The 26183-nt window shown below is 38.0% G+C and overlaps 1 protein-coding gene and 1 long non-coding RNA gene across 3 annotated transcripts; one reads left to right on the top strand and one right to left on the bottom strand.

The window, feature by feature from the left end:
- Positions 1 to 96: 96 nt before the first annotated feature.
- LOC104601068 (uncharacterized) lies at positions 97 to 3150 on the top strand. The gene is made up of 3 exons (XR_016082949.1): positions 97 to 430; positions 568 to 760; positions 2319 to 3150. It is a non-coding gene; the product is annotated as an uncharacterized LOC104601068 (long non-coding RNA).
- A 6310-nt stretch (positions 3151 to 9460) lies between these two features.
- Positions 9461 to 25544, bottom strand: LOC104601067 (pumilio homolog 2-like). 2 transcript variants are annotated; one of them, XM_010264258.3, is made up of 9 exons: positions 24155 to 25544; positions 18940 to 20477; positions 18714 to 18855; positions 18494 to 18601; positions 14081 to 14293; positions 13857 to 13967; positions 12601 to 12795; positions 11082 to 11256; positions 9461 to 9994 (listed from the first exon to the last, which is right to left on the bottom strand). In XM_010264258.3, exons 1-9 carry the CDS (start codon positions 24785 to 24787, stop codon positions 9957 to 9959), a joined length of 3153 nt encoding a protein of 1050 aa, XP_010262560.1. In that variant the 5' UTR covers positions 24788 to 25544; the 3' UTR covers positions 9461 to 9956. The 2 variants fall into 2 exon arrangements, with proteins under 2 accessions (XP_010262560.1, XP_088755192.1); XM_088899066.1 differs by lacking the exons at positions 9461 to 9994; positions 11082 to 11256; positions 12601 to 12795 and adding an exon at positions 13692 to 13748 and having other exon boundaries at positions 24155 to 25538.
- Positions 25545 to 26183: the final 639 nt, after the last annotated feature.

Here is a 26183-nt window from a genome sequence, read left to right as displayed (position 1 = left end):
CCAACCTGGACCCGCATTTCGGTGTTGGACAACCAGGCGCAAAGCAAAATTACTCTCTCAGAGGAAGAAGTAGCAGTAGCAGTAGCAGTGGCAGATGAGACATGGCTATTGCATCTACAGTTCTATCTTCAACACCTCTCATCTTGTTTTCCAGACCAAAGCTCGGTTCTTCTCTTAGGGCCTGCCACTCACCTTACCCACCCTACTCCACTCAAAAAGAACATACTTTTATCGACACCTACCACATAAACCTTCACAGAAAAACACTCGAATTTGGAGAATCCCGGCTACATCCGGAGATGTTTTGCCATCAGACGCCCCAATTGAGACTGCCCAACGGATCGTTTCCTCTGACGACAGCGGTGTATTTACAGTCATATCCGTTCTTCTGTTCATCGCTTTTTTTGGTCTCTCCATTCTTACTATTGGGGTAAAGATTCTTCTGGTCTTGATTTTCTTTTCTTTTCTTGGGATTTTATTGATTTTTTAGTTGTCTTGTTTTCTGTTTGGTTCTGGCCGACTAAATCTTTGGTTTCGGAATGTTTTTGGATGGTTTTGGGAGCACAGGTTATCTATATAGGTGTCTCGGATTTCCTGCAGAAAAGGGAGAGAGAGAGAAGTTTGAGAAAGAAGAGGCCATTAAGAAGAAGAAAAAAAGTGGGAAAAGAGTTCAGGTCAGGACTAAGACAGGGCCCAGAGGATTTGGACAAAAAATTGATGACGGCGATGATTTTGATGATTAAATTTGCATTGTACCCAAGTAAGCATCTCAATTTCTTTGTTTCCCTCCGTTGTTTTTATTTCCAATAATTTTCTCTTATCAGCTTTTAGTTGTCTAGATGATTTTTCTTTATTCCCTTCACAATTTGCTTTAAAACAATTTTTTTTCTAATATACCAGAGGATTATGGAATACCCTCTGATTCTGTTCAATGGAAGGTGGATTGTGCCTCCATTAGCACATTCTGAAATGGCACCAAACAAGAACTTCAACAATTTTAGCACAAAGTTCTACCAAAAAAAGAATTTTAGCACAATCTTTCTAAATTTCTCAGGGATATATTTTTATATATATATATGCCTACAATATTAGGAGGAAAGAAAAAGGAGGGGGAAAACAAGATCCCTGAGATTTCAGATAATAATATACGTGTGAAGGCAAATAAAGAAAATTTTTACCTTAAGTCACTTGCAGTTTTTGTGACAACAAAGCTTTTACAAAGTACAAACAAAATTGACTCTCATCTACATTGTTTTTGAGGTCGAATGGGATAAACAAGAGTTCCCCTTTGTTTGTTACTTTGTTAGAACTCTCACAGAAAAAACACTTTTGAAAACATGCTTCCAACTGAGTATGGGTGGGGGCAAATTGTTTGTGCTAGATTTCTCTACTCTCTAACCTGTGAAAATGATCGAGCAAACCATAATCCCACCAAGTACTCCTTCATATTCTGGATTTTTACAGAGTTATGTTGATCTAGTCACATCAAAAAGCTGAACTGATGGTCTCAATGTTCTTGGTCACATTCCCTATTTATTACTCCATTAACCCACATAATAGCTAATGACTGCATATTAGTTTAATTTTGATTTGTCTCTGCATTAACATGACTGTTTGAATTGTAGATGTGACATAATTCCCACATTGTACTTGTGAAAGGATTACTTCTCATATTGTATGGCTTTGTTCATTAGCCTGAATTAGTTTACGCAAATTCTTGGAGATCTTAATAACTTGATTTTGCATAAAAATTGTAAATATGGTAAGGACAGGAGGGGGTGGAATTGTGGAATTGTTGACTCTCTCTCTCTCTCTCTTCAGTGAAATGTTAATGGCTCCTTTTGAATGTCATACAATCTTCCCACATGGAAGAAAAACTAAGAGTGGAAAGTATCCCCCAATAAACCAATTTATCTTTTACCTAGTTTAAAATTTTTATTGTCTTACACTCTTACTCATAAATATCTAGTTTCAGATAACCTTTAGATATTATTGTTTTAGGCATTTATCAGCAGAAATTTCAGTCACTTGTATTTAAGGTGTATTTCTGTTGACTAAAGAAGTGAACTTCCCTAAGTGTGGTCTCTCCACCCTCTCATCCTAAGTTATATCCATAAAAGGAATGGAGAAGTGAAATTTAGAGATAGGACATATAGTCTTGAAAAGTAGAAATAAATCATGTAGCTGCTTTTTAGTCTCTGTTTGCAAAATTTGCTGGGTGGGGGAGAAGGGATTACAAGCTGGTTAGTGCAGCATCTATTTGGGATGCAGGAATAAAGGACAAGTACTAGAGGGGTTAATGCTTTGTACAATGGTAGTCCCAGGCTAACAAGTGTGAAAACATGGGTTCGAGTTTAAAAGCGACCACGAATAAAATCCTGGTATGGATCCTCCTCCACCACTAGATTTGGAAGAATCAGGAATCAACAGCGGAAACCGTTGACCATAAGCTTAGTTAATTTAAGGGTCCGAGCTTTTGATGAAGTCTACAATGGACCACAGCAAACCTGGTTCAGAACCTACCAGATCATCTAACATTGAAAAGAAAAACTTGAAAGCTAGGACAACTTCCATGGATTTCAATGACCGATGGCAAATGAACAGTGGCAGAGAAGGAACAGATGTCGAGCTTCCAGTTCAGGGGAGAGCTAGCGCTTGTCATAGAAAATCCAACAATGGGAACAGAACTTTGGTGATCGAAGAATTGAATGCCAGGCTATTTCAGCTTTGCTTCGGTCAAGCTTGAATAGGGGTACGAGTTGTGGCGTCTTACATATTTGGGTGACAATGAAGAAGAAAAAATAGAGCATGACAGACTGGTTTGGTCTTCCAGCAAGGAGGAGGAGAAAGGAGAGAGAGATGGGAGGTCACGGGAGTAGTGCTTTGTTCGGCTGGGAGGTCATTGTCTATTTCCAACCAGCTGCAGTGTTAATAAACAAGGGGAAGGGAAATAAGAGAAGAAAAAGGAGGCGGCGGCGGCGGCAGTGGAGAGAGAGAGATCTGATTCATTGGTTCGGAGGCGGCAGTGGAGGGAGAAGAGGAACAAAGAAGAGGGAAGAAGAAAAAAAGTGAACATTTTCCTTTTTTTCACTTTTTTAAATTTTAAAAAGTTATGAAAATATAATGAGGCAAGCATGCTTCTTAGTTTTATTGCACAAGTGAGTTGGGGTACCCATGCAAACTATAACATGTTCCGATCTCATTGGAAGTGTACCTGGGCTCATACCAAACCAAGTGCAGGAAATCTGGTCTCATAGCCAAGAGATCTTATTTTCATTGGCTCCTCACAGGGTGCCCCACAACACATCCAAACTGTGCATTGGGAACATCTATCTCCCCATGAGAAGTACTAGAGATATTCTTAATGCATGTTGAGATGTGATGTGGGGTAATCCAAACTGTATATCTAAAACACGTAAAAAACGAGTTCACATCCCAACCGGGTATTGGGAACATCTCCCAATGACAGATAAAAACATGTCTATGTCATGGCAGTACTTCATGTGATTATTTAAAACCTGAGAGCCCTGTACCAGGGCTACAAAATGTATCCCTTTGATCTTCTGACGGTACCATTTTACCCTAAAAAGAAAAGGATTGTTGTATTTTTGTTAGAAACTACAAGTTATTTTCAGCTATTTGCAGTTTATTTATTACTAAATAATAATTTGATTATTTTAAATTTAATTTAGAGTTTCACTATGGTGCATTCCCTTATGTATTGGCTGTGTGTTAAATCCAGATCTCAATCAATAACGCTTATTTTTTATTGGTTCACATTTGATAAAATGTATGTCCATATTTAGCAAAGTGTGCTTACCATTACATTCGACCAATCACGCATCTCCCTACCATAGATGCTGACTTTAATTTGTTAATGCTGCTCAATATCCAAGTTTTACAAGAATCCAAGATAAACCCAACGGATAACATTTGGATCAAATTTGGATCTAGGTATATCCAATTCCGTCTTATCAAATCTTATATTTTTTTCACAAGGCAGAAATATGGTAAATTGGCAGGCGGTGTATGAAAAATTAGGGAACCTTTGGTTGCATGACCTTCTGTTTACGCTCACATATGTAAACAGGTTCAATTCACCACCTCCGGAGTCCGGTTACAATGCTTTTGGACTCAAAGGGAACGGAATGAATATATTTTGTGAATTAATGAAAAGAAACAAAACCTTCCAACGGTGAGAATTAGAAACCATCCACCCTAAACTTGACACTTGAGGTGGCAAATCTTCCATTGTCGGAGTCCAAAACGAAAACGAAAACAACAATATAACAGCCAATGGCAACCAGAAAGCTCCCTATATTTGAATGGTTTAGGTTCAGTTTGGGAAGACGGTGCAAATACAAAGTTTAAAATGAACTACTAATTTGCACACTTACCAAACTGAGCCTACTTTGTATTTGTGTTATACATATTTGCATTTGCACGCTTACCAAACTGAGCCTTGCACTCTTCCCAAACTGACCATTCGATCCAAATACGTGGAAGTAGAACTGTATCTATGAAGCAATGCTTATCTAGTTGAAAGAGTGCAGCTTCAGTGCAGATGCTGAATGTTAATCTATTAATAACAACAAAATAGTAGGTGATGGCGAACAACAAATTTCCTATAGAATAATAGAACATGAAAGTTGAAACCATGATTTAGGTGCACATGACTGGCCGACTAGGAATAAGAGAAACAGAACTAAGATCTAGTGTGAAAATGAGCTTTTCTTTCACACTATTCCAAATGGGGGACAGTCGACCTAGCTTTTTCTTATTGATTTTTGTTAAAGGGAACAACTGGTTAAAGGTTTCACCGTTTCAGTGAAGTAAAACCTTGTTAAGGTTCTTGAATAAGAGAATTTCATTTCATCCCCACGCTTGAGTGTTCCTTCACAATGTCTTATGCTTCCTAGAGGCTAGAATCAAATAGAAAATCTCGTTCATAGTGCCCAAGGTTTCACAGTAATGTCTATAAACAAATACTCTTTGAATAGAGCTGATTATTTCTTCTATCAAAAAAAAAAAAGAATACAGCTGATTATTGCTGTATTTAACTTGTAGAGTTCTCCAAATTCACCGTCTGTAGAGAAGATGCACGAGACTTCAATATTTCAATCAAGGTTTAAAATATTATTACATATCGATGTGTATCAATTGATACGTATTGATTTTCAAGGTCCCAGATATGTTAAATAATGAGGCTAGGATTGTTGCATATGTTAATTAATGATGTATCGTTTTTACTGTTTAAACATCAAAGCAAAAAATTTAAAAGAGTGATTGGTTACCATGTCTACCATAACTGGTCATAATTTTTTCTAATATCATGTCTTTCCGGCAATGTTTTAAAAATTGATCGGAACTGAAATCACTTTGGCCACCGGTTTTTGGGACAGCAGTTCAACCATTCTGTTCGAATGGATGACTTGTTTCAAATTAAAATAAAAATGGCCAAAGATCATTGTGTGGTTTGAATTGGTCGATGGATCAATCACCTGGGTCAGTGGGTTGCTGACCAAGTTAATAGTTTTTAGCCAAAAACAGGTTAAGTATGAAACGGAACCAGTTGCCTAGACGATTCTTGAGTCAAACAGTCCAACTGGCTAGGTCAAAGGTGGTTTTCCTGTATTTAGTTGAACCCAAAAGGAAAAGGTTTAGACATTTGGAAGAGTCCTGCTAGCCTGTGCAATGAACAGTTTCTCATTCGACAAATCAAAAACCCTCAGCCTCTAACTTTGTAGGACCTGCTGTCATAAAGTGGAACACATGCCCAAACAAAGGGGGGATTGTATGGTCACAGTTCATTACCTTATCATGTAGTTTAAAGTGAATTCCACATACTAGCATTTTCCTATTTGGAAACTCTTGATACTTTAAACCTTGGGCTCAGTTGTAAAGAGTGCAAATACAAATATAAACAGTATTAACAATGTTTAAAACACAGTATTACACTGCACATATTTGTGTTTACTCTCTTCCTATAGTGAGACTTGATTTCAATAATAAAATCCTTCCAAACAAATGATAATTCAAAGAAATTACATTCTTAAATATAATATTTCATAAAAAAGAGAAAATACTTGCCAAACAAGCCAGTTGTCCGTATTTAGCAACCCACAACCTTCTGACTGAGCTTTTGGTTGGAACCTAATTCACCTGCTAGATGCCTCCTCACAGATTACTTTTCCAGTTACTGCATGGCTATCCATCGCTTGACCCACTAGCTGCCCACGGTGTTTTCATTTTTGTGAAGTTTAAATCAGCCCCCCACAACGTCCCACAGTACATTTCCACCGTGTATTGGGAACATCTCCTGATGATAATAACAGAAATGATAATATCATTATCAGGAGATGTTTCCAATACACAGTGGGGATGTGCTGTGAGACGTTGTGGGGACTGATTTGATCTCATTTTAGACTAATTTCCTCTTATTATGATTTTTTTTTTTTTTGCTGTGGGGGGGGGGGGTGTAAAGTTCTAGCCATGATATGAGACCATGAGGCCATGACTTAAGATGTAAGACAGAACTTATTAAGGCCTATCAATGATACCCAGTGATCCAATCCAATGATAACCGAATTTTCAGTTTTTAGCTCTAATTAGGCCTATCAATGATACCCGAAAATCAATGACCCAACCCAATCCATCAGAGATCTCGGATTTATACCATTGGATCATATTCAGATGATGTAAATAGTAATACAATATACTATATAATAACTAAGGGTAAATGAGGAAATAAATAATGCCCTATCACCTATGCCATTCCGAAAATTGAAAAAATTTACATAAACGGCTAAACCCTATTCAGTGTGACCATCTCTGTCCTCGCTGTGGAAAGGAGACTGAATCTATCTCCCATGCTCTGCTTTCTTGTGATCACGCTAGGAGCACTTGGTTTGGGTGTAATTTCACTTTATCCCCCTTAAATGGTCCTTCCCATACCCTGTTTGCACATTGATGGAAATGATGGTTGATTGGTGTCAGTTAGCCTCTGGGCTTTCCGATGACTGTGACAATCTCCTAGAATATTCAGCACTTGTGATGTGGTACATATATAGAAAGCTAGAAATGGCTACATTATAAATAATGTTGACCCAAATCGTAATGCTACAATTCTGTGTGCAAAGAAAATGATTAAGGAAGCCAAGAAAGTTTCCCCACAAGACTCAACAGAATCTTTGCAAGAGAAGAGTGCAGGTTCTCCTTTTGTTTTGTGGAATCCTCCAAGGACAGGTTTTGTGAAAGCTAACACTGATGGAAGCTTTGTTAGGACCGGATTAGGTGGTTTTGGGATTGTTCTTAGGTCTAATTGTGGGTCGTTTTTTTGGGGGGAAGATCAATCATGTCCTTGTAAAGCTTCCTCCCTCTTTTTGCTAAATGCTTTGCAATTAGTGAATGCTGTCCTCTGTTGAATGAGCTTGGCCTGACACATGCGGTAATTGAAAACGATTCATGACTGTTATTATACTTTATCAGTTCGATCTTATAATTGCTTTCCCTCTGTTCTTATGTGGTAGTTCTGTTTCCTTCCAGTGTGTCAAGAGAGAGGCAAATGTGCCAGCTCATCTGTTAGCTTCCGGAGGCCGGAGTGGGCAAGTTACCAATTACTGCAGTCCTCCATTTTACTTGCAGGAGGATCTGAGGTTTGGTCTATCAGCAGGAAGTCTTCACCCTCCCCCCCTAATGATGGCTTTTATAGTCTTTCATTTGTTGCTTTGTTTTTGTCGGTGTTTAGTTTCAGTGTTTCTTTGGCTGTTTGCTTTGTTTGTTTCGTTTTGTTTGTTTGGGTTTTCCAGTAATGAAAAGTTATTTTAAACAGAAAAAAAAAACAACCACCATAATCTCTTGCTTCTACTTTTATTGTCTTTCAAATCTCTGTTTTATTCTTTGTCTCCACTCCTACATCCGTATTTTCATCAAACTAGACTTTGACAAGTTTAGATGTAGTTGGCAAGGTTCAAAATATCGATACGCCCAATATGCCAGTAGGGGCATATCAGGTGAATCGATACTTTTTTTACTTTTTTTTATTTTTTTTCTGAAACCGATTCAGGGGGGGGGGGCGGTTTAGAGCTCCTCCACCCCCTGAACTGGCCAGACCCCCGATACACCCACTATAGGGGCAAATCTCTGTTTTATTCTTTGTCTCCACTCCTACATCCGTATTTTCATCAAACTAGACTTTGACAAGTTTAGATGTAGTTGGCAAGGTTCAAAATATCGATACGCCCAATATGCCAGTAGGGGCATATCAGGTGAATCGATACTTTTTTTACTTTTTTTTATTTTTTTTCTGAAACCGATTCAGGGGGGGGGGGCGGTTTAGAGCTCCTCCACCCCCTGAACTGGCCAGACCCCCGATACACCCACTATAGGGGCACATCAGAGAGGTACCAGAACAATACGTATCAGCTGATATGGGCCAATACGTATCAATACTTTAAACCTTGATCGTTGGCCCAACCACCATAAAACATACTAACATAGGGCTGTTGCTGACTTGCTGCTAACAATTACCATGGCGTCGAGCTTTGGACCCTAAACTGCTGTGCCACCGTTGCTATCTGTGATGTCACAACAATAAGCCTACAGATATCCAGTTGAGCTGTAATCATTCCACACGATGGCGCCACCACTGCTATTTGCCATAGTGTTGCCACAATAAGCCCACAAATTTCTAGCTAGCTACCTGCTACCATTTATTGAAACAAAGAATGAAGCTAAGAAGGAAGCTGGGGATTTTTTCCCAAAACTCATTGATCTGTTTCCTCGAATCTAAAATTCGGATTCTATCTGTGTCTGTTGTGATTGAATAGTTAATTAATTTTATCCATAAAATTTTCAATCTTCTGTTTCGGCAATCTATGTGATTATTTCTAAAAGAAATGTCATTTCTTGGTTAAACCAATTTAAGTCTGATAAAATCCGATACTCAAAAAATAAAAAACCCAAAGGGAATCGAATGCAAATCTACAGTGGATCGAGTTCAGGTGTTGTTAATAATTGATCAGATCAAACTCAGATTTAGGTGCATCCAATCCCATTGCAGGCCTAGTCTTTTAAGCTCATGCTAAGTCTTTCAAGTATTTTCAGCCGATACCGGCTGATATAATGTTATCGTGTTAGAGATACGGGTGTCTGATTATCTCTATCCACAGTATCGCCAGACAAAAGCACAGCACCGGCTGATATGTTTGATTTTTTTTTTTTTTGGTTACATTTGTGTAGGTTATTTCAAATTCAAATTCATGGAAATATCTCCTAATTATCAAATGAATCCATCTTAATGAGCAGTTCAACGTAACAAGCAGAATCCGACATGAATTTAGTCTTCACAAGTATTAGAATCATGATTTGTAAACATAATATAATTGACGATTAACTCGCTAAAACACCAAGAATAAACCAATAGGGTGCAAGAGCAGCATAAAAAGGGAAACGACGGCCATACGTACAAATACATAAAATGAAATATAGAATTAACGAAGCTAGAACATGTCCTCAAATATGGGACTTGGCCGAAACAGAAAATTGTGCTTTAACAAGGCAAATAATAAAATCCCATGAGTTAAAAAGAAATTTCCTAACCTCACCTGAACACCAAAGGCTCTCCACACGGCAATATTTGTACAGTCACGTTGACATATTCACTACCTCCTTTTCTTCTTTACTTTTTACACCCTTAAAAACTTGTACAGTCAATTTATCTCCTCCGCAGGGGCATCAGGTGTTTCATCTGATGTCACAGCTTGGCCTGATCCTAGGTATATATCAAACTACACAATGTACAATATTTTTTGTTTTTCTTGACTACAAGCAACAATTTATTTCCAATCGACTCATACCTGTCCAATGGATAAGAGCGATGGCTAGACAAGAAGAGAGTGAGGGAGAGCATCTCCAGCCTCAAGTTAGCTGTACAACTTCTTTCTTTCCGATGCCATCTAAGCGGGGTGTGGAGTCTGAATATTGATTCTCCTCTCTGCATGTAACAGATTCTTATTAGATATCCATTGCGGTATGCAAGAACCATTTAATGCTACGACATAATTACATGCAATGATAACTGTCCCATGCCATCTTAATTATCATTGCGGGAAAAAAGAATGATGTCACCACCACAAGGTTCAAAATATCATCACGTATCGGCTGATATGTATCATATCGGAGCCTTCCCAATACGCCCCTACAGGGGGTGTTTCGGGTCGGCAAGTGGTTCAGGGGGTAGACTGGCCTTAGACTGGCCCCTCTAAACCAGATTCTAAAAAAACCAAAAAAACAGTACCAATACGCCCTACTGGTGTATCGCCCTGAATCGATATTTTGAACCTTGCACCACCATTTTCTTCATGTTAAAAGAAAAGAACAAGGAAATGCAACCTGGGTTGAGACCTTGTTAAATTTTAAGGGGAATGGCCCATGGACTCAGACCTGATGCAGTAGAAAAATTTTAAATCAGGTACCTGTTTTGCAATTCTAAGCATCATCCTTTGTTTTCAAGGTAGTGCTGGCACCACCTCTATAGCCATTCAACATCATATATCCAGACATTAGAAGGTGCATAGGCTGATTGATCAGGACTTCTCAATCAACAACTCACATACAGGCTACCCATTAGAGCATGTATAAGATAAACCTGTATGATAACCTATCGTTCCACTGTCATATGTTTTATCTAATGTTCAAAACAAAGTGATTGTCCACGGATCATTAAGCTCCTATAATAGTTGGCGTACAAGAACAAGGAAGATGACATTCATCTAACAATCAAGAACAGCTAAGAAATGAACCAAATACTGGTAGAGATGGCATGAAGCATCAAAACTGTGCTAGCATCACCAAGGAGAGAACCCCACAAACCACGGAACAGGACAAATCACAATCAATCCACCAAAACAAAATTTAGAGGTTCTCTTGCTCAGTAGTGGAAACAAGTGTTAAAGAGAATAAAAACCTATTCATGGAGACTCACCTAAAAGCCTAGCTGAGATCCATGAATAGATTTTTTTCTCTAATAATGAGGAAGACAAAAATAGGAAAAGAAAAGGAAACAAGAGAAGAAATAGTACCCCCAGCAGCAACAAGCTTTTCTACACGGGCAACTATATGCTTCCCATAAGTGTACTTCTTCAGAGCATTCAAGTGAACCTTTATTCGTGAAAGTATTAGCTCACGTTGCTGGTCATCACAAGTCTCCAACACTTTCTGTACAACATAGTTTGCAAACTGATCCTTCATCATTGCCTGAGACGTCAAGCAGAAAAAAGTGGAGATTAGGTTTTGTAACCACATCCACCAAAGTAAAGAATCAGCAGCATAGTTTCTTCTCGGAAATATGGAAAGTTTAATAGCAATGTAGAATGACTTGAATTATATGACTAGATTAATGCCAAAGCTGCTGAATTTTTCCTAATGACACTCATTCAACTTAAAGAAGCTAAATGATCATTAGATGCAACACACCAAGGTCATGGAGTTGTAGCCAAAATCTCCATGAAAAAGAACAGAATATTTGGATAATGTGACCCACCAGCTACAGAAGTTAGACATCCCAAAATATAATCAACCACCCACTTAACCTAATAAGTATGATTTACTCCAAATTTTAACAATAAAATGCAAGATTAAGGAACTTGAAATTTTGCTGCAAACATATTCATCAAAAAACAAAAAAAAAAAAATGCCTGATGTCAGCCAGTTTCCACAGTCAGTGTTTCTGCAGGGCTAACCAAAAGTATAGAACTGTAAGCATCATTGATGTTCCTGAACCAGCTCTAGTGAGCTATTATATTTTGTTCCCTTTTATGTGTGTATGTGTTGCTATCATATTCAATAACTAAGACAAACCACAAAGAATTGTAACCACACTTTCCTCGGGTGTGTATAGCCTCTATATTTTTTGGAGAATTTATTATTTTCACATCTGCCAAAAGTTGGTTATCATATTTCTATGTCAAATATTCAGTCATTCAAAAAGGTGTCTTTTTCATGCTAATAGATGCAACTCCCAGTTTGATATTAATGTCGTGAATAAACCAGGAAGATAAAACATCATTGACTGCATACGTGCAGTATGATTATGTAATATAATATAGAAAAAGCAATTCACCAAGGCAACAAAATTTGAAGGCATGATACAATTATACTTTATCTTCTTAGGAAAAGAAAAAAAAACATAATTTTAATAGCAAAAATTAAAAGGTATTGTGCTTTTCATGAAATCATAAATCACTTTCACTTAGCCTGGTAAAACAATAAGCTCATGCTTGATGCTCTCATTCTCATAAGATGCTTTTAAGCAATGTAATAAGTTCCATAATCCATATACAGTCAGTACTGATAAAAGGTCCATATTGGGTCAAAGAAAATCGAATTTTTCACTTTAGTTTCAAAAAAAGATAACAAGAAGCAATTGATGATGACATAATCTCTCCAAGTCCAAGCAATCATCAACCACATGGAACAAACAGGCCAAAAGTGTTACCTAAATGGATGAAGAATGACAAGTATATGACCATTGGCAAGAACAAAATTAGTCCTAGTATGTTTTATTTGATCCAACCATAAAACTAGAGAGAGTTGACAGACCTGCAAAGGTTCATTCTCGTCAGTTGTACCAAGCATCTCATTTACTAAAATCTGGCGTTCTGTAGGACCACCAAACGTCAAGCACTTCTCCACAACATTGGAGGCAAATTTCTGCTGGCTCATTTGAACAATTTGTCCAGCTAATTTCTTGATTATAGCAGAACGCTCATGGGGTTTTCCATGCTCCAATACATGCTGTTAAACATGTGTGGCAAATCAAAACAGGGAAATGAACATAAAAGATAAGCATACATTGCAGGATACTGTAGGTGGTAGTTTGAACTATTGACAGCTTATAGGTTTGTATTTATCAAAAAAAAAAAAAAGACACCTTATAGGTTCTGAGAGCAGGAAAACTTTTAAACTCCAAAATAGGGATTTGAAAAGGCAATCAAACAGATCTGAGCAAACCAACAAAAGGTTGGAGTAAGCTTATCAATTATCATAATAACAGTCTTTAAAAACGGATGGACTCATGCAGGAGACCCCTTCATTTCAGCAGTAACGTAAAATCCATAATTTAAACTCATCCAAATTTAGCAACAGATTTCAGTTATAAAATATTGAAGATCCCAGAGGGATGGACACGTGCAGGAGGCACCCTCATTTCAGCAGTAGATCAAAGCCATCACTTCATGACTTCTACCATCTGCTTCAAGAAAGATCCAAATGCACTGTAAATAGTATGTTATTTTACCAAGGTGTTACTCACAAAAGCAAGAGTTGCATGATGCAACTTACAAGCTCATATTGCTTGAGAGGTTCTGGGTTGATCTCTTGTTATCCAAGAAAGAAAAGGGAAAAAGGTACTTGTCATCTTTCTTTTATTTGTCGATTTTTAATAAAATCCTTTCCAAAATGTATCAAAATGGTAAAGCCTCAATTAAATAGTAAGTGTAAAACAATGTCTATTGTACTTGTTTCTGTCCTCCAGAAATTTGGCTTACATAGCCCTCATCCACCAAACTTTATGATGGAACAAGGCAATAGAAGGCAACAAATGGAATAACCAAAAAAAAAAGTCCAGGATTATAGGCATGAAAACCCCAGAAATAAATAACTTCATGGTGAAGAAAATACCATGGAAAACCATAACAGCACAGAAAACCATAATCTCCATATCCAGACATATCAACAAGTTAATTGTTCTGGAATACAACAGAAAACATGAAAATGGGACCATGTGCAATCACTAAAAACTACATAAGAATACAAAAACAGGCAGTAGATATAAAAACTCTATGAAGACAGCACACCTGAACAACATAATTCCCATATTGGTCTTGTGCCAACATACAAACAGATTGTAAAATCTCATCCATCATGATACGCTGGGTTGTTGGGTCATCACAGTGTTCCAGTACTCTCTGGTAATAAGAAAGGCATAGCATATTAGCCTCTAAAATTGTTATTTACTGAAACCCTTGGAATAACAAGATATGAAACATGTAGTTAATTAAATTGGTAAAATAATTCAAACCTGTATGACACGACAGCCATATGGATGAGTGGACAGTGTCACAACTTGGTCATAGAATGATGAGACAATAAACTGAATAGCATCTTGAGGTATGCATTCAATGCATTTCTGTATAACATGGTTTCCATTCTGGTCCCGGACACAACGCATGACATGACCATCAAGCTCTGCAACCATCTTAGTCTGTTGGTCCAAATCAACAACTTCTATTGCCTGAAACAAAGATTTTAAACAAAATTCAACCACCAAGTCAAGTCATGGCAATGTCAGTGCAATTTTAAATTGATTATGTTTCTTGTGGAATAGAAAATGGCTTGAGTAACAATGTGAAAAAGACCCCTTGGACACTAGAAACCAGAAAATGCAACCTTTTACGATATCTACTTATGTGAATTTAGGTAGGTACTTTTACACAAATATGGATGAATATCAAGACCGTTAATATATTGAACATTAATACATAGCAGAAATAAAGAAAACGAAATCACCAAACCTTATGCTAAGAGAGGGAACATGCTAGAACCACATTCCCTTACACCTGCCGTTCACCTCTAATGGAACAAAGAACACAAACATGTAATGAGTGCAATTACACACATGATAGTATGACACAATGGCAGTGCCTGTTAACCTGACCAGTTGATGCAAGGCATGTTTAAGTCTATTCCAGAAGTTCAAATGCTCCACTAGGGTTTCTCTACTAAAACAATCAGAATGTAACATATGCCTTTGCAGAGCTATTTTGGTCAACATACAAGGATTACTTGATTAAAAACACATTTCCTCAATCCCGACATAAGCTTAAAATAGGCTAAAATAGAGACAGAAAACCTCCAATAAGAAAAATCGAAGTCATTTATCAATACCTCTCAACAGGCACAAATATAATAGATATGCATGTGCTATATATACAACCAACAGGCTAATACTAGTTGTTGCCATAGACCACAACCCAACCCAACTGATTATTTTCAACCTGTCATTGGCCTGGAAGGTCAGACCAGAGACCCAGTCACAATTCCAGTTTGGGCTAAGCTCTAACCTGCTATATTTTATTTAAAAAAAATAAATATCATTGACCCAATCAATTACCTCTGGACCTGGACAACTGAACCTTTGACCTGTATGACTTTTTCAACGGGATTCTGGTCCTTTTTTTATATTTTTTATAGTGATGGCATCATGGGTTGAACGTTCAATCATGGTTTTAAAGCACTGACCCAATCTGAGCATGAAAATACCAGATTAACATTTAGGTCAAGTTTATAAGCAGGATTCAACTTTCCCAAAGTCACAAATCTGCCAATCTATTACTTTGCAGTGTCTAAAATGTCTGCTTGGGGGGCGAAAAATACTAGAAAAGATCATGAGGGATTTCTCATGGAACCTAGGGATACTAAGAAGAACCATCTGGGGAGTGGAGAGTGCATTGCAATAGTAGGGATGATGGGAGATTAGGATTGGAGATGTTAAGGGAAATAAATCAGTGTTGAGGAAATGACTTTGGGGATTTCCCTTGGAGCAAGACAAACTGTGGCATAACATGGTTAGAAGCATTCATGGGATGCTGGACTATCTGCGACTGTAAGAGCAACACTGTGTTCACCCTGGAAAGCAATCCATGGTCTACTTGTCTTGTTTTCTCATACATGTTATGGTGCCCTCTCAAGTGTGGGCTTGTCTTGTGAAAGGTCGTTGTTCTAACTTCTAATGTTTGTCTTTTCTCATATCAAAACCTATTTCCTCTTTTGTGGTTTCACAATTCCAGGTCTAAAGAGCTGTGTTTCATTAGAGGCATAAGAGACTCTGCATGAACTGATGCCATTAACTTTACCACTGTTGGGCTTGTCTTACACCACCAGTCCAAGCCCGGATAAAGGAGGGTTGTGTCAGATTGGCAGCTGGCACAAAAACTTTTATCAAACTCTCAAGGTCATGGATCCTGATTCATCTTTTCTTGGGCACTGAACAGAATGGAAAGGTAAAACAGGATTCATGTAACCAACCTCATAGTTGAGACAAAGCTTTGATGATGATGATGATGATGATGAATTACCCAATGTCATTAATCTCTTAGGGTCTCTGCAATGTGTTTATTTGGATGCTTCTCTGCCAAATTGCAGAATCTAGACAGCTAACCCTGAGGTGCCTTTATGTGTTCCTTCCTTCTTCAGGATTTTAACTCTTTCCTCTCCCACCCTCAACCGTTTCTAGCTAAAGAAATATGGAATAACCACCGATGAAAAAAATAAGAAATATGGAATAGATTGGTTCCACCAAAGGTAAGAAGGGTGTTTCACAAGAAAATCAATACTTGTGATGTTCCACAGAAAAGGAAACCCAACAGGTGTCAATCTCCTCATTGGTGTGCTCTATGTAATGCAAGTGAGAAAGTCTTGATATCATTTACTAATTTCTTGCTCCTTTGGTTCTAATATTTGGAGAAGGTGTCGTTTTGGTTGTAGGTGGGCGGCTCCAACAGATATGAGAACCTCGTTCAGCTCGGCTGTTATAGAAGGGCAGCTGTAATATAGGTAATTTGGGAAGAACAAAATGTGAGAATCTTCAAGGAGAAGACATGGGATATGAAACAACTTATTGAAAGTACTACAAATAGAAGTAGTACACCAGGCAAAGACTTTGCCCAATGTTTTAAAAATGCAAGGAACTTTTTGTGCCCAAGGTGCACGATATGTGCCTTTTGGAAGTAAAGATCAAAAAGATATTTTTTAAAAGACAAGGAACTATAACTAAATTATAGTTATAGGAGGAATGCACCACCATGCTTAAAAAAAGAAAAAGAAAAAGAAACACACACACACACACACAAGGCATAGTTTTTTTATCAGTAATAAATATTTTAACTAGTATACATATATACAAAAAATGTACACTTACAAAGGCACTTTCTTGGGCTGAGGCACAAGGCACACCATGCACACACCTTTTCTAAAGGGGCTACATATGGACCTAGGCAAGATACTTTGAAATTGCCTCACCTAGGCTCCTAGGCATGCCTTCCAAATCACTAACGTTGACTTCATTCTTTGTGGTGAGCCATGGATTAAGGTTTTTTCTTCTTCTCTCAAGTGTTCTGGTCACCTTTCATGTATTCTCTTTTTTCTTTTTTTAATAAATTTTATTTTTTACTACCAAAAAAAGACTTCGACTTTGTTTGCCCTCTTCTCCATGGATGAAATCTAGATGGCATTACTTATCAAAAAAAATGTAGAGAATGGTATTGGATAGCTTCCTCATTGACATCACGGTAACTGCCACAGTCAAAATGGTCTCGACCTAGACCTAATTACATAAAAGTAAAATTTGATGGGTATTGTTTAGAAAATCTAGGGATGACAGGTATTAAAGGGGTGCTAAGAGATCACGAAGGGTCTATCTTAGTGTTACACTTAGGCCTGCAGGGACAAGGAAACTCCTTGAAAGCAGAATTATTGGCTGCACTAGAAGGGTTAAGAATCAATGTTTCAAAAAGCGTATTGTAAATGAGAATATGCAAGCAACTTAAGGTAGAGGTGTGCGGGATGATAAAAAATAGTAAAGGACCATGGAAGTATATAAACTATATGGGGGAGATTAGACAGCTGGCAAAGAACTAATTTCTCCTGGGTCTAAATGTCAGCCAATGGGATAGCTGATGCTTTGGAAAAGCAGGGTGTAAATAGGGATAGACTGCATTGGGCTCAGTTGTAATTATTAATTGATTAAGCATGGGGTGATCTGTCACCCAATATCAGGCTACCAAATTTCTGTGCGTGCCCCTTAGGGCCCTTATCTTTCAAATATTAATTAATAATAAAGTCATTGTTACTCATCAAAATAAAAAATTGCCAAAGTTGCACTGCCTTATTCAAGTCCACGACTCCAGCTAAAATAACATTTCAAAGACCATAAAAATACAAGGTTATAAGTAGGAATTGGATTGAACATGGCCATAGTTCCATCAACTTGTTCAGGTCCATAACTCCAACTTAAAATAAATGGTTCCAAGACCAAAGAATATAGAGGTGAAGAAAGAGTTGCACTGCAGAGTGGGGAGGAAGCTGTGTGGCAGTACAGAAACAAGCTACTGACTTGAGGAGGTGGAAGTGACATTTTAATGGGTTCAAAGAACAGCTAACAATATGGCTGATGAATGCAAGAGGTAGAGAGGGAGCAAATCTTTTGAGCACAATTGTATGGAAAGATGTATGGAGAGAGAAAAGTTTTTCTCTCCAACTGATGCTTGTAATATGTACTTGTTAATTTGCTAATAAAACGTTCAGTTATTGATCAAAATAGAATATAACAAACAGATGATACATGAATAATAAAGAATATATCATTAAAATATAGAATGTTTTATAAAATACAGTAGTTTAAAAATGAGAAAGTAGGTTCATGAAAACAAGTTACCTTCTGGATCACCCGACAGCCATACATTTGAAGGCTAAGTGTCAAAACATGCCCAGTCAACTGGTTCGCTAGTTCTCTTCTCTGAGATGCAGTTCCATGCTCAAAAAACTGAAGACAACCTCAATTTATTAGCCATGTGTATGCCACTAACCTAATATAATATCCCCATTAAGAAAGCAAGAGTAAATTGTAAATTATGGCAAATTAAATGATAGCATACCTTCTGAATCACATAATTACCAAACACATCCGTCATCAATGAAAGAGCTTGAGGAATGATTTCCTGAAAAACCATATTTTTCTCCTCTATTGTGGCCGTTTCAAGTTTCTGTTGAATGAACCGGCTTCCATACTGATCAGCACTGCTCATAAAAGGATATCAAATAACACAATTCAATTCCCAGATTCCTGGATTAAACTGCCCTGAGAGAAAGAGAAATAAATACCTGAATTCAACAACATGACCTGCAATTTCTGAAAGTTCAAAACATTTGGTTTTGTTGCTCTTAAATTCTTCCAGTAGGGAGGATGCAAAGCTTTCATCCATGTTGCCACCAGCTTCAGAATGCCAGGATCCCATGACACCCCCCGTCAAGTTTCTCATACCAGGAGGAAAGCGTAAACTTCGCTCATTGTGCCTAATAGGACTACCAGGTCCAACTGGAGAATTTGGGAGAAGGGGACTTGCAAGTGGACTTCCAGGATATGACATACCAAGACCAAATGCAGGGTTTCCATAGTAACCGGGACTTAGACCACCAGATTTACCAAGGAAAGGGACACCATACTGTGATTTCTGAGGTGAAAGTAATGCCCCTAGATAAGCTTTCTGGAGTCCTAGCAAATCAACATAAGAATTCCCCATATAGTTCCTGTCTAAAGAAGGGTCGTTGAGAGCTGCAACCTGTGCTGCAGCATATTCAGCTGTTTTCAAATACTGAAGATACAAAGGATCCAAGACGGGCATCTGAAGAGCACTCCCTGCTGTGTGATTCCCTATTCTATTTAGATTCTGCAACTCTGCTGCCCCAGTTAAATTTCCACCTGAAGGCAAACCTCCTAATGCTCTAGCATCCAAGCCAGAGGCTGCCATAGCGGATGCTGCAGCAACATTCTCAAACAAAGGAGGCAAGTTACCAGTTCCAAGTTGGTTTGCCATCAAAGACGGCAATGCTGGATTGATGGAATACCCATTCTGATAGTGAGGAGAACCTCCTCCCCCAGGAAGTGTAGGTGTAGAGGGTCCTTTTAAGTACGAGTTAGCAGATGACACAGCAGGTTTTTGCAGTTCAACTTGCCCATCTATCAAGGAAGAGGTGTTCAATTCCATCCCAGTTCCGTTGCTTTTACCCAAATTGGAGTATGTTCCTTTTGCTGACTGAGCACCAGAAGGCATATGTAAGTGCCCAGAATCAGATCTCTTTATGTAAGGATGTTGCTTAATATGGTTCTGTCCACCTTGCAGATTAAAGAGGAAATTCTGGTGATCATCAATTTCCTGTTGAATCTGTGACCTCATATTTTTTTCTTCATTCACTCTGCCATTTGTTGACAGGCTCATGCCAGATAAAGCAGCTACCAGATCAGCAGACTCACTCATACTAGACGAGACAACACTATTGTATGTGTTTGAGCCATTAACATTTCTCTTATCTGTTGCACCAACTCTCCCTCCCCCAACAGGTGGAAGGCAAGGACTAGGAGCCCTAGCAACAAGTTGAGGATCAGGAGTTGTGCTACGCGACAAGGAGGCACCTAATGCAGATGCAAAAGTGTGAGAAACTGATGCACCAACATTTTGAGCCCCAGTAATGCCTTGTACATTTGGACCAGACCGTAAAGCATCAACAGATGCCAATTCATGATGCAAATGAGCTAGCTGGGCTTCAGCAGACCCTAAACTCTCTACTCCATCGTCAAAGGCATTGCGACTAGCTGGACGAGAAGGGAGACCAGAGACAGGTGTTGCACGACCCAAATCATCCTACATTTAAAGAAAGAAGTTAATCCATCAGAAGAATCATAAACAATTATCTGACAAAGGAAAAGAAAGTGTTCCTTTTCTTTTCAGGCTCCACAACCGATAATTGATCAGTTGTCGATGGGAAAAGTTGCTGTCAATACCCAGGTCTACACTATGAATCCGAATGAATTCCCAATTAGAAAATTAGCATCTTCAGAGAGTATAGTGTGCATCAATGCGACAAAATGACAGTCACACGATATCTATAAAAGATAAACTACAGCTAAGAAAAAAGGCAACAGAGACAAACACATATATTGAATATTAAAAAAAATAGTAAGATGTACAGAACACTCATCTTTAGAAGGGGGATGATAAAATATACAAGAAAGCTGATCAAAAAAAAAATATATATATATATATATATACAAGAAAGCCTTCCTAACTTCATATGTGATAATAAAATATACAAAAATAGAATGGTAAATGATTTGTATTATAAAACATTAGTAGTCAAAAGTTGTAGATGATGGGAGAAAATCCAATGAATTCCCCACTAATGTTAATACATATTAATATGGTCAAACACTAAGTACCATAATCTATTCCTTCTCTTATTTAGCTTGCCAGTATTAATATATCTGACTTATATGCCAGTTTTGTTTATAGTCAACTTGTATGTCATGTTATACGTTAACTACTTGGTTAGTTGTTGAAAATCATTTTCATGCCATACAATTATCAAAAAGAAATCATTTCCATCCATATTTTTTTATTTGTACAACAGCTTCTCAACGAAGATATTCAGAGCATGGCAGCTTTCCAGGTTCTCTAGCCTGATACCTTGTACATCCACATCCCAAAAATAAAACAAAATAAAATAAAACCTTCACTATGGCCATAGATACAGTAATTCTGGATAAAGTGGAAAGACGGCATGGGTTTCATGTAAACAATACCAAATTGGAAGGATAAGCCTTTGTTGAGTTGAATAACAAAATCTCCATCATACTTTACCTTTATATGGATCATAACCTGTTCCTTTAGGAAAATGACATCAGTGCTAATAAATTTTTCTATGGTGTGTATGTGTGCATCTTGAGGAGGAGGAGGGGATATTTAAACCCACCCATAGCAGCCTCAAATCAAAAAAGCTGCAATCAAGGTTCAAATATGATACCACCCGTATTGGGCATATTATATCATATCTTTTGATGCACAATACACCAAATATAAACACTTTTGATATTTTAACTTTAAAACATTAAAACTCATGATCATGATGTGACAGGTCTACTTTCACTTTGTCATATAAAAATAAAAATAAATAAATAAATAACAGAAATTTTGATTAGCTGAACTCTTGATATGGAAAATTAGCGTACTGAGACTATCAATACTTAAAAACTAGGCTGCAATCCCTTTTCAGCTGAAGGTATACCCCACTTGCAGATTCTAAGGAGGGCTTTTATATAGAGAGGATTATTTTCAGAACATTTTAGGTATTACACCTGTCATTTCCAACACATATCCTGAACCTTGATGTTCTTGCTCATCCCAGACTTTTCTTGCAGTCACAAATAGGGTCAAATTTACTTCTGGTGAGCAAAAAAAACAGTAAGATTACAAACCAACATCCAAATGGAATTCCGGATGAGGTAATCACAATGATAACCACTGTTAAATCAACACAATAAAACAAGATGGCAACTGTAGCTTCAGAATCAACTAGCCTAGGATCCTAGCCTCCCAACAGCTGATCTCTTGTCATGTCATCAGCCACAGTGGGCCTAGAAAACCATATGAATAAGCTGTTCAAAGCAGATGCCAGGGGTCTTTCTTATGTACTGCCTTAGTATTCAAAGGCCACCTGAGAATGCCAAGATTAACCCACTCCGTACTACCACCTCTCAGTAACCTTCAACCAATAGACCTCTTATCTTAAGTCAGGGAAGCTAACAATTTTTAAACCTTGTAGCAACAAGTATATTGGCCCTTAACAAATCCCATATCACATTCCTAACCACAAAGGCTTTACAAAACACCAATAGGACTCTTAGCTTCTCCTCCATCTGGCATACAAGGCCTAAAATCATGACAATACATCAAAAAAGGGAGGTTGAAATACAAATCAAGCTTTTCACTGTCATTCCAGCAGATTAACTTGCATCTTGATGGAAAAGGGGGTTAGGTGTTTAACATAAATAACATTGTGCTGCTCCATCTATACCATATATTTAAATTCAGAATGGACTAGGGATGTTAAAACATGAACTCAGAGTCAACTACTAGGGACAAGAATAAAATCAAGTTAACTTCGATGGGCACTAGAACCTATTAGAGTGTCATTTTCTGAGAATAGTCCACCACACTATCTAGATTGTTATAGTATCTCCTCTTTTCAAGCATCCTTCTTCCTCTCATTTTTTGTTATTGAGAAGCTTTGAGTTATATATTTTCAGTATCAAGTTAATTTAAAAGAGAAAATGTAACTTATTGAAGCTATGGTAACCCCAGTAAAGGTCAGCGCCCTTGTCTTGGGACTTTACTGCATATGCTTTCCTACATGAAAGCATATTTATCGCCCCTTTTCAAATTGAGGAAAGAAATATAAGTGACTTCTAGATTAAGTTCAAGTATCACAAGGTAATAGGAGCTGCAGAAGTAGATGATAAAGGTTCCTTGAAGGTCCATAGTTAGGTCAAAATAAAATTTAAAAAAAAACAATGGCTAACAGAATATGAATTCAGATTCAACAAGAAGTTGAATGAAAGCTAGTGGGCAACCAGTAATATTGATAGGTTCATAAAAGTAACCTGATAAAGAAAAGTACCAAAAGCAGAGGCGTCAGACATAAAAGGATTAAGGGACGTCTATATTTATAACAAGCATACAGACAACAGATACATTATTATTTGCAGAAGGTGAGCTGATGTAACAAGAAATAAGATCATTACATTTTGGTCCTTTCTAGCGTTTTAAGGTATAACTTTAACATCAAAAACTGAATTATTATTGAAATGTAAGAAATAGAAACAAAGATCATTTCTTGAAATCATGAAACGATTCTAATATGACCTATTTAACTCCACCTGTGTGAGCTTGTCTTACACAGCCAATCCCAAGACCAGATAAAGGAGAAGCAAAGGAGGGTTGTGTCAGGTTCGTATCTGACATTAAACTCTTGCCACTCTTACAAACATGGATACTTATATGACTTCATTTCTATTTTTATCAGAATATTTACAACTATTCCACCTTAGACAATGAAAAGGTGTTCATATATGCTAAGGGATAAAACTAAAATCAACGGAATTTCGTTGAATGTAGTTTGTAAATGTCACTTAATTACCCTTATCAGTTCCAATAATTTTGATTGTATATAGTTACGGAAATTACATGTTACAGGATCGTCAATATCGAGAAACAGGATGTAAACATAAAATGAAGTTTAAACAGCCCCTAACAGGAAATATAGCCTACCAAAAGACTGAGAACGCTAAACATCAATAGATGATTCTCCTCCCCTGAGACTGAGAGAGAGAGATTTGAACACCTCAATGACTAAAAGAGAAATATTTTTACCACCAAGGTGTTTCCCTTCAAGCCCAAAAAACAAAAAGGAAATAATAAGAAAAAAACTCTGCCTTAAAAAGATAATGGATTAAAGGGAAAATAGAGCTTTTAACGGAAATCACCTGAAAAATATCTGCAAGGCTCTTCTGCCTGCTCCCTAGTCCTAATCCTGACAATCCGATCAGTCCATCCCCACCCCACTCTGCTGAAGCCTGCGGTTTCCTCGACTCGAACTCGTTCTCTTCCTTCTGCGAGTTAAACCCCGGCTGCAGAGAAAACAGCGATCGGCTGCCCTCATCATTAGCACGATTGACCTTTCTTCTATCTCCAATCCCTCCTAGCGCTGAACTCCCACTCTGAAACCGCTGTGCAAACCTCCAGTCTTCCTTGGAGAGTAACGGCGGTGGAAGCCGAGGGTTGAGATTGACGTTAGAGTAATAGTAAGAAAGGTAGGCTGGATCAGAGCGGAGCTCCTCCTCTGACAGAAGTCCATTGCCGCTCTTACCCCCGGCGAAGTCCGAAAGAGAGGCGTTGCTTCCATTGCCAAACAGACCTCCAACCGCAGTTAAGGAACCTTCAACGGTTGGGGGAGCAGAACCACTCCTGTAGAGGTTAAGCTCCCTCTCCCGATCGTTTGCATCCTGGCGCCGCTGCTCCAGAAGTAACATCCCTAGCTCCTTCCCTAAATCCTCTCCATACGATCCATCGTTGCTCCCGACTATAGGCCGCATTCCCATATCCGACAACATCTTCATCGAAACCCAGTAAGCATGTCACGAGCAAAAAAAAAGGCCAATCAAGAACCCTAAACAGGGGGAAAACAACCTCGGCTTGAACTGTTAGTCACTAAAAATAACGTTTCCACAATTGAAATGCCCACTTTAAATTGAAAAAATCCGATTTTTAGCCATTAAAGCTGCTAGCAAGCTCATTTCTCGATCCAAAACCTACAATCTAAAGTTGATGACCCGATAAATCGACGATATAAACACAAAGAAGGTACAAAATGATAAATATTTCATTACTGTATACAAATTCACTCAGATAACTGCATATGGGATAGAAAAGAAAATTCTTTTGTGATTCGTACGTCTATATCGACGATCGGCGATGATTTTCGCCATTTTTGCTCTTAAACATCGCAACTTGGAAGTAAGAAATACAGATAAAAAATCACCAAAAACTACTACAACAGCAGCTGCTGCTGCAACAAATAAACAGTAGGATAAACGAAGGCGAGAAAAAGAAAACAATGTGCTGATAGTCGGCTGATAAGCACAAGCCGTTGTGAGATTTGGACCGTTGGATTCGGGGGCTGACGGCAGAGATGGATCTGTAGAGCGATTTGTTCTTGCCGGAACCCTTTAGGGTTTTTAATTCAGGAATTAAATAGCGAGGGGTTAAAATTTTCAGCGTGGTGGTATGTGTGTGAACTTTTCTTATTAATTTTTCCTAAATGCTGGGTAATTAGAAGCAGCAATCCATGGATTATGATCTATCATTCATGGCCATGGCCGACTGATAAACATTTGGGATAAAATTAAAATTTTATATTGTTTTTCTCGCGTCCTAAATTATCGACTTCATTTGCCACGTCATCACATTAAAAGATTTGCTGTTATGCACTTGAAACGGATTAAGATTTAAGAAACGAGAAACTAGCAAACCTCTTGTGATATGATATTATTACTCAAACAGCCATTAATCTTGCTGTAGGGCAGGGGTAGTTTAGGAAGTGCAATATTTAAGAATGTAGGGATGGATGCATACTAATTCCGTAGAAAGACCTCCTCCCTACGGGCTACGGAATACGGATATGGTGGGACCAGGGAAAAGACATCTACATGACGCCGTTGGACATGTCTTTTCATGGTCCACGGTCTACCACCCCAGTCCCAACCAAATAATGTCTGTAGCGCGTCGTTTGTTGGGATTGCAACTTTGCTCTTATTGCTTTCACTGAACAACGCGTCACGGATCCCAATTCCCACCTTGTCTATGGAGGAGCATGGAGCGAAACGAAGCACCCTCCAGAAAAATAGCAAAATTTTTTTTTAGATTCTTCTATTCCTATTCCAACAAAGAAAATTATAAAGAGCCCCCCTGTACTATGGGGTCTGTGATAAAGACCCTCTGTACTTTGTTTTGCGA

This window comes from Nelumbo nucifera, chromosome 2 (assembly GCF_055504915.1).
Source record: "Nelumbo nucifera cultivar China Antique chromosome 2, China Antique-T2T, whole genome shotgun sequence".
NCBI lineage: Eukaryota > Viridiplantae > Streptophyta > Magnoliopsida > Proteales > Nelumbonaceae > Nelumbo > Nelumbo nucifera.
Note: the sequence above shows the minus strand (reverse complement) of the source record. Positions and strands in the feature narration are given on the sequence as shown.